The sequence below is a fragment of the Cyprinodon variegatus genome, unplaced genomic scaffold (genome assembly GCF_000732505.1).
Source record: "Cyprinodon variegatus isolate N-32 unplaced genomic scaffold, C_variegatus-1.0 Scaffold134, whole genome shotgun sequence".
Classification (NCBI taxonomy): Eukaryota; Metazoa; Chordata; class Actinopteri; order Cyprinodontiformes; family Cyprinodontidae; genus Cyprinodon; species Cyprinodon variegatus.
Genome location: NW_015150587.1, coordinates 1,296,763 through 1,305,561, shown reverse-complemented (window position 1 = coordinate 1,305,561; position 8,799 = coordinate 1,296,763). Strand labels below are relative to the sequence as shown.

Below are 8,799 nucleotides of genomic sequence, written 5' to 3'. Positions count from 1 at the left end.
TACTTCTGTGTTTCATCAACATTCAATAAACCTGTTAAACTTTTTGCCTTGGTCTCTGAGTGGTTCTCTGCATGTGGGTCAGATCGCTTAAACCAATTATGACAATCCAGATAGTTGGGGTTATATTTGTGCCTTATTTATTAAGTATCTTAGATGACAGATTGAATAGTTCTTGATGAGACAGCAAAAATTAGGATATCACTTTAAGAAACAACCTGGCCCTAAAATGCTTTACAACTTTATGCCTGAAAAGGATGCTTATGGGTGTTTATGATGCAGTCTGACATCAACTATAGATCCACCTGTGTTACCAGATTAGCACTCTGTGTTGTAAAAAGGAATGAGAATAGAATTAGAGGCTAAAGTGAAGATTTTACCTCAGATTAACGATGTGATCTTCGTGGTTCCCTCTGTTCAAATGCACATCATTGGGGTAAACAAGTAGGAACCCGAACAGGATAAGCAGAATCTCTAAGGAATTCTTGCCCCGATCCACAAAGTCTCCATTGAAGATGTAGGGTTTCTCACATGATGGTAAACCATTCTGGATGAAAAAACAAAGACTATAAACTGGGCATCCAGAATGACAATATGAGGACCTTCGTTATGTTTATTTACCTTATAAAATATCAACAGCAGATCTTCTAGCTGCCCGTGCAGATCTCCTGTTATAACAAAATACCACATTTTTGCATATGATAAAATATTAGTGAAATATCTATAAAGGACCACTTTGGTTTACCACATATTGTAATCTCCTTGGTTGGGCAGACGGAGACATGATTGATGTTTGGAAGGATTCGTAAAAATCTCCAAGTTTCTCCAAGAATCTGAAGAACATAACGAGCATGGAGCTGCTACTAGGAAAAAAAACATGAAAAAATACACAGAACAAATATTGTAAATGACTATGATGATCTTCTTTTCTCATTTGGGTTTTTTTATTTTTTATTTTATCTACTATCCGGGTTCCTTGTGTACCAGTATACCTACTTGTTTATGCTTAAAAGCCTCCATTAGCTTTGACAACCCACAAAATGTCATGGGGAAGGTTAGGTGGGGGCCACTGTAGCTGTCGGGCACCTCGATGCCTTTGTAGCAAAAATATCGTTCCCAGTCTGCATCGTGGCAGATCTCATTCTCACGAAAGATGTGAGATATAAGGTTTCCTTGATTAGAGACAGAGAGGAATTCAAAAGGAGGTAGATCAACAGTAAGGAGGAAATAAGAGAGCCAGTCTAAATCTCTGAGGAATAATGTCGTACTTTCACTGCTGGCTGGAGTGAAGTGGTCCATTAGGAAGGCAAAAAAGTTGTACAGCTGTGAGAAGAGAAATAATTTCAAACTGACTTTGATATAAAAAGAGTTTATGGTAAACAATCACACACAGTTGAGTTGCATCAACCCTCCAATAAAAACAGATACAACATATTTTGTTCTCAAGAGATTCAACAGTTCATTACTGACCCAATAAATAGTGGCACTAAGAGGCTGTTTGATACATTCAAACCAGCAGCAAGGCCACAAGAACGCTCCCTTTTGGAAATTCTCCTCGATCATTTTCAAAGAGCACGTCAAGTCAAACCAACACATCTGTCAGGCTTAATTAGTTTGACCATCTTCACACATTTGGAGTGTGCTTTACAGAGAATCAGGAACACTCATCTGTATTGCTGCTCAATTTCAGCAGGCAAATCTATAAGGTTCACCCATGCTCACCGTGCTGAACTCTATTCAGAGAACCAACTTCAGGTGAAAGCTTCTCCAAACGGAAACAGACAATCTAAGTTTACATGATTCACATTTAATTCAAGCACAAACAGTTTGCTTATTGTTTAATGTAATGTTTGTGTTTGAATACATAGAAGTATGCATGGCTTGCAGCATCATTTTTTTAATGTTTTCATTCACTGTCAACCTAAAGGTAAATTTGGAAAACACGGTTTAAAAACTTTGTTAAATATTCAAAGTCGATTGAATTTGTTGTTTCTAATGTTTAATGTTTATCTCATATGTGTGTAGATTATTAACCTACTTATGTCCTAAACATATTGCTCTGAGGTGAGATCCATCTAAAGATAAGAACATATGAATATATTTGACTGAGCTGAGTTGTTCCTGTCTCTTTGGAGAGAGAAACCCTCTTCAAGTTTGGGCAAAGGCTAAAGTGTCTTATGAGAGCAACATTTTTATTTTTAATTTTTTTATTTTAATTTTATAATATTTTTATCTTAATAATTGAATAGAAACATTGATTTTCATACATCAACACCTCAACTTTAGTTAATGCTGAAGCCTGATACGCTTTTTCTCCCATCTGTAATGTGTTAATTGAAAAGATACCAATTAACTGTAGTTACTAGCAACCATTTCTAACTTGGGGTTACTCCTTTTGAATGGTTTAAATGGTCTTTACTTATATTATGCTTTATAAAGTCAGAATACTCCAAAGGGCTTTACACTAAACAGTACACCACTGTAAAGCCAAATACACTAAATGATTTTTCCAGTGGAGGGTTAAGATGTAAGATAACAGGATTGTGCTGTATTTTCATTTATCTATCTGTTTATTTGGTGGTATACAAAAAAAAGAAACTTAATGAAAATGTTGGCCACGTTTTGAGATTCTTTAACTTCAAAATGTTTTGAAATTCATAAAAATCTTTCTTTTACTGCACAATTATACTATAATCTGTGTTGTTTACCAAATTCATTTTATTAAAAAACTGCAGACAAAGTGATCTAAGAAAAAAAATCAACAGAAGTGAGTTTTTTCTGTTGTGTGGATATTTTTCTTACATCCATTTCAGAACAATATCTGTGCAAAATGTACACCCCACCTTTATTTGATCTTGCTCCCCTGCATATTCTATAGACTGGAAGATGTTCCATGTGCACCTGCGTCTCATCTCCAGACGAGCAACATACTGTCTGTACCAGCGCTGGATCAACAGAGCTGCTCTTATTGCTGAGAAACAGAGAGAGGAAAACATTTAGAAACTTTACTTAATGGCAGGGTTTCATAGAAATTCATCCAAGAGGAAATTCTTGTCCAAATGGGTGTTTAGGATATCTGAGCCCACAGGCTTAAAAAGGGCCTTCAAGGGCCAAGAAGTGTTTTCTTTCTACAACTCAGGAACACTTTGACCTGGAGTAATAAAACATAACAGAAAGCAGGAAATACAATCCTGGCTAGAAAATGACTTACCTGTGGCAGCTTTCCAGAGTGCATGAAATATGGGTTAAGATTATAGCAGTTAAAAACAAATTAATAGGTCTAAGCAAGGATTTTAACTGTTAAAGTTTATGTAAAGCTTTGTAAAGTTACCTGGAACTGAGAAGCTCACTGGAAAAAAAAAAAAAAAAAAAAAAAAAAAAAAAACAGGGACTGAGGATTTGCAATAAAAAAAATAATTATTTATATGTGCATAAATAAAAAAAAATAAAATAAAACAAAAGAAATACTATGCACCTCTGTTACATTTCTTCTGCTGGATTCTGGGCTTTCCCATGCCACATCCCATGACCCTTTGCTGCTTTCCCACTAAGAAACAATGTGAGTGAGTCTGAGATATGTGACCTTGTGTTCTGCAACCTGGAAATGGTTAAGTAATAAAATATCTACATACAAAGTAGCTGATTTTCTACCATTTTTTGATTCCAACTCAATAAACAGCTGTTGAATGAAATGTCTAAACAGAAGATAAATGTTGCAATTTAATGTGGAGTTGTCATCATTATTTAAGAAACATTATTTCTATTTTTTATTCTTTAAACAGTAAACATGACATAAAGGAAACTCACCTGCGATAGTCACCCCTCATTCATTACCTCCCGTCACTTCCTCTGGTTTTTTGTATCTTCCTTTTGTTAAAAGCTCTCCAGCTGCACTGTTGAATCTAGAAGAAAAGCTTTGATAAAAAATAAATGATCTGTACTTCTTCTGCAGGTTAGGTGGCTGTAAATGTGCGATTCTGTTATAGAGTCATGCATCAGCTAAAGATCTGGGGAATATCAGAGCCAGGCGTCTTGAAGAGGCTACTGTAATCACTCACTCAAAACAAGATGCAGATGGATTAGGATTAAACTTTACTACAGCTCACATCTACGCTGAATAAACAGGAGAGGGCTCTATTAAAGGGCAGCAAGCTTTTCAAAAGGATCTCCTGTGGTCTCATCTACGGCTGAGAGCCATCATTGTGACTCATTGGACAGATCTGAGTAATGATACTTGACTTATCTGATACAACAATAAAAAATATTATCAGTTCCTTAATATTTCAATAAAAAAGAAAAAACAAACTGAAAATTTTCAACAAGAACTTTTTCCTGTATTTTGACTTAATATTATCAACAGTTTACAGCTTACAGCAACAAGTTAACAGCTCCCATTAATATCCTGTTGTTTTATATTGTATTGATTTAATCAACTCCAATCCAAGTCCAGTAGAATAGTAGTAAAATGCCTGTACAAAAATCAGTTCCAACCTTTTGAAATTCCAGCTCTAGACTAATCACCTGAGGGGCTAATCACCTGATTAAATGAACAGGATGAAGGGAAACGAGGCAGGGTTTTTATCTTTCTGGACCTGGATTATCTGAATCTGGATTTTCTTTTGCATTGGCCTTATGTCTGCTACTTTTTCCATTTCCCTGCAAAGCACGAAAAAAAATAACCATCTGCCAACAGGAGGAATTACTTCTCTCAATGTGAATGTGTTGAAATACATTTTTGGAAGCTTCCTCCCGTGAACCTACTCGGCATGGGTATTAATTCAGTAAATCACTCATCGGTTGAGAAATGCTCCCTGTGATCCCAGACAACAGCAGCTGGCCATGCTGTGACTCCCACCTAAGGCAACAGTTTGGTGGGAGGCGTCTGGCCCTCAAGGACTCCCTTTATTCATGGAAGGTTGCAAGTGACCCAAAGGTGTACTATCCCACAGAGATTTACAACATGCACGTGTCTGTTTGTGTGTGGGCAGTCAATTCGCAGGTCTGAAGAGGCTAATGTCCGCTCCTCAGCAAAAAATTATATTGGTCAGAGTTAATGGGGTGAGAAAAAGGAAACTAAATCTGGATATAGGCTAGGAAAATCTAAACATCCAGACAGAGCTACAACAGGGTGTTTTAGATCACGTGTGAAACTCAAGGCCCGTTGGCCAAATCTACCCCTCATGGCAAATTATCCGATTCTTAGGAGTAACAAAAGTCATATAAGCATAAAATGTTTTTGGATTATATTAGCATTTTTTTCTCTTTTATTGGCATCATACAATACCTGCATGTGTTGTGCATACATTTGCCTTCCCTCCTTTTGTTATGTGTTGCTGTTTTGTTTGATTTGTTTATGTTTTTTCTGTTGTTGTTTAAGTTGAGACTTAACTTTTTTTGTAACTTGTTTTTTTATCTATGTGTACTTATTTGTATGTAAATGGAGGAAGGAAAAGGTGCATCTGTTTCAAGAATCGATCCGAATATATTGGCCGCACATATCGGTGATCGGTTAGACTACTTTCATAAAAATAATAATAATAATATATATATATATATATATATATATAACAAAAAGTTTTAAGAAAAAAAGGTTCCACACAAATAAATAGGAGTAAAGTTATAATACCAGAAAAATCTTCTCTTTGTAAAGGAAATAATGAAACCAAACATTTCATTTGCACAGTTAAACCTGCCTTTTTAATGATGCAGATGATGCTGACTTGGCAAAAGTCCAAATTCCTTCAATGTCACAGTTATCCACAACTTTGTGTTGCTATATCCGATGAAAAATTAATAAAGTACACAAAATAAATAAAGTCATATATCATATAAAATATACGTAGCAAGCTTGCACCAACAGAACATTGCAGCTTGCCTGTTAAAGGAGTGGCAGCTCATTTCTGAAGATCTTGCAGACGCCAAAGTGACTACAGGTCAAGACCAGAGTGAAAATATCTACAGTAATCTGAACAAGATGTAATAAAACCATGAATTAGTATCTCTGAGTCAAGTAATGGAATGTGGGCCTTAACCTTCTTTCCACTGGAAATTGCATCCACCAACCTGCGTCCAGACCTCATTATGTGGTTTCCCTCACTCAACCTGGTGTTCATCATTGAGCTCACAGTACCCTGGGTGGGTGACCTAGAGGAACCCTTTGAGCGGAAGAAGGTGAGATACACCAATCTTGCAGCAGATGCCCCACAACAAGGATGGAACGTGAAGGTACACCAGGTGGAAGTAGGCTGCAGGGGACTTATAGCCACCTGAATATCTAGGCAACTCAGTGAGATGGCGGAGCGAGGGAAGGCCCACAGGCAGACAATCAAGGACCTCTCAAGGGCCGCTGAAAAGGGGAGCCAGTGGCTGTGAACCAGCAGGAAAGCCCTGGCCTGGGGCTCCAGCGCGTGATGGTTGAGAACCCAAAGGATGCGCTCACCCACTTGATGGCCACAGTGCCTCGTCAGTGCCTTAGGTATCTATTGGGATAACAACATCTTGTCCTACCCAACAGATCTGAAAAGGGAAATAAATTTCCACACTCAACAATTGTTCAGATTGAAGATAAATCAAAGATTTTTGACTACTCTTAGACAAAACAATACATATGGAGTTTTAAAATACCCTGTAGCTTTATGGAGATAAATAACAATACTGTATGTTGTGTGAGAAACACAAGTTTTAATTCATACAAAGTTTTACATTTTTAATAAACAATTGTTAATCATTTCTAATAAAAATATAGGATTTATATAATATATTGAGAGTCAGTGTTCAAGAGTGCCAAACAGTATTGATCAATTAAGAAACATTACTCTAAAACGTATGTTTAAAAAAAACATAAATCTTACAAATAAAAGTTGAAAGAATGATAATTCATTTAAAACGCACATAGACCACCCACATGCCTATAGAGGTTATGTGCTGATGTAAAAAAAAAGTCCCTGGCCGTGACTTGAGTTCAGTACCTTCTTTCTGCAAGGCAAATGTGCTGATAACTACTTAGACAAGTTCAGAACATGCATAATTATTGCAGAAGCCGGTTCCTATTTATTACAAGTAGAATCAATTTTTTCAGCCTTTGGGGGATAAGATCCAAAAAAAGAAAACTAACTCAGTTTAAGGCCCGCATCTGAAAACAGGAGAACATTGAAGTCAGCCAAGTATGAAAGCAAATAAACTTTAATGACCTCACAAAGCTGACTGAAAGAGGCAGCAGAGTAGGACATGAAGAATATACAACTAAAATAGACATGGTCAGACTACGCAAAGACACATGGCTGTTTTGGTAGAGAATACTTACTTTTGATATGAATGTAACTAGAAATGGTAAGTGCTTATGAATCATGTATCATAGCTTTAAGGTTATATTTATTACGTAACACGTCAAATATATTTTCAAATGTGTGTACGTGCTTACAATCCTGCTACCTTGAACAAAAAGAGAAGCTCCGACCTGCAGATAATGGGTTATAATGAGAGCTGTGATAGAGATCTCAGCAGTTTTGTAGAGACTTGTCAAGCATCTGATCCATTACCACACCAAATATTTTCTTCATATTTCCAAAACCATTCATCTGTTGGTAATAGATCCTGACAGACATCTCAACTGTCCTAACCTTGACATATAACTGAAAACCTTGATATAAGCATATAACAGATATCTTGATATTACCATATAAATATTTTCATATTTTTCCGGATTTCATGGAGGTTTCAGATCTGTTATTACATTTTTGTGCTGTATTTTGAAACTGACCCTGACTTTTTAACCTTTCCTTTTGGTCGGACTCACCTGGTCTTCATATGATTTAGACTTAGACTTTATTACCTGCATTAAATGCCGCAAAGCCTTTTTCTAGAGGGCAGCAGGGAGAACAGTCCATGGTGGGGGTGTGAGGGGTCATTGATAATGTTACAGGCTCAGGAAACGCAGCACTGGGATAAAATGTCTTTTATGAAGGGAAGAGGAGCCCCGATGATCCTCTCTGCTGTTCTCAACACTCTTCTCACTTCTCTTCCAGTCTGAGGAGCTGCAGCCTCCACAACAGACAGTGGGACAGCTGGTCAGAGCGCTCTCTATGGTGCTTCTGTAGAAAGTCATGAGGATAGGTTGATGCACTTTTGTGCCCTTTTGATCGTTGAGGTGATGTTTACAGTCCAGGTAAGGTTGTTGGTTTTTTATTGTTGCTCTTTCCCTGGTAACTATTGGTATCAGGGCCTATTTTTCTTTGGCTTTTTTTTTGTGTGTTTATATGTTTTTGTATGTTTCTAGAATTTCCATCTTCAAATCAATCATTCCACACCTCAACAGATGCAAATTTCTTGTTTGCATCGGAGAGCTCCTCAACAGCCTCCAAATATGAAATCAATGTCTTTTGTATAGATATTATTTTATAATCAAACACAAAGTTGTCTGTATATTTGTCATTTGAAGTAAATGATATGTTTTAATTTATTTTAATGAATACAAAGCAGAGACATCTAGTATGCAGTTGCATTTTGTCATTACTTAGTATTTTTTTTCAGTAGTAACATTTTGGAGTATTTGTCTCAGTGTCTCAGTTATCTTTGCATAATAGAAAATATTTTTTTTTACTATTTCTTTTCAGATTAGTTTAAACTTAAGCCCAGGTCAAGTCTTTTTGCAGCCTCAAATATTTTTTTTTCTCAAGGACTGACTTTAATTTCCACCGATCCTCCTACCTGTTTTACCAGTTCCTCTTTCCTTAATATAATAATAATAATAATAATAATAATAATAATAATAATAATAATAATAATAATAATAATAATAATAAT

General features: G+C 36.2%; 1 protein-coding gene across 1 annotated transcript in view; it reads right to left on the bottom strand.

The window, feature by feature from the left end:
• The window catches only part of ppef2 (protein phosphatase, EF-hand calcium binding domain 2), a 13,323-nt gene extending 8,558 nt beyond the window's left edge, over nt 1–4,765 (bottom strand). Inside the window, exons 1-7 of the mRNA XM_015376358.1 lie at nt 4,759–4,765; nt 2,841–2,968; nt 1,266–1,320; nt 994–1,169; nt 743–857; nt 619–665; nt 378–544 (exon numbers count right to left, since the gene is read on the bottom strand). Of these exons, the coding sequence (XP_015231844.1) occupies nt 378–544; nt 619–665; nt 743–857; nt 994–1,169; nt 1,266–1,320; nt 2,841–2,968; nt 4,759–4,765 (695 nt within the window). The remainder of the gene's footprint in view (nt 1–377; nt 545–618; nt 666–742; nt 858–993; nt 1,170–1,265; nt 1,321–2,840; nt 2,969–4,758) is intronic.
• Between the last annotated feature and the right edge of the window lie 4,034 nt (nt 4,766–8,799).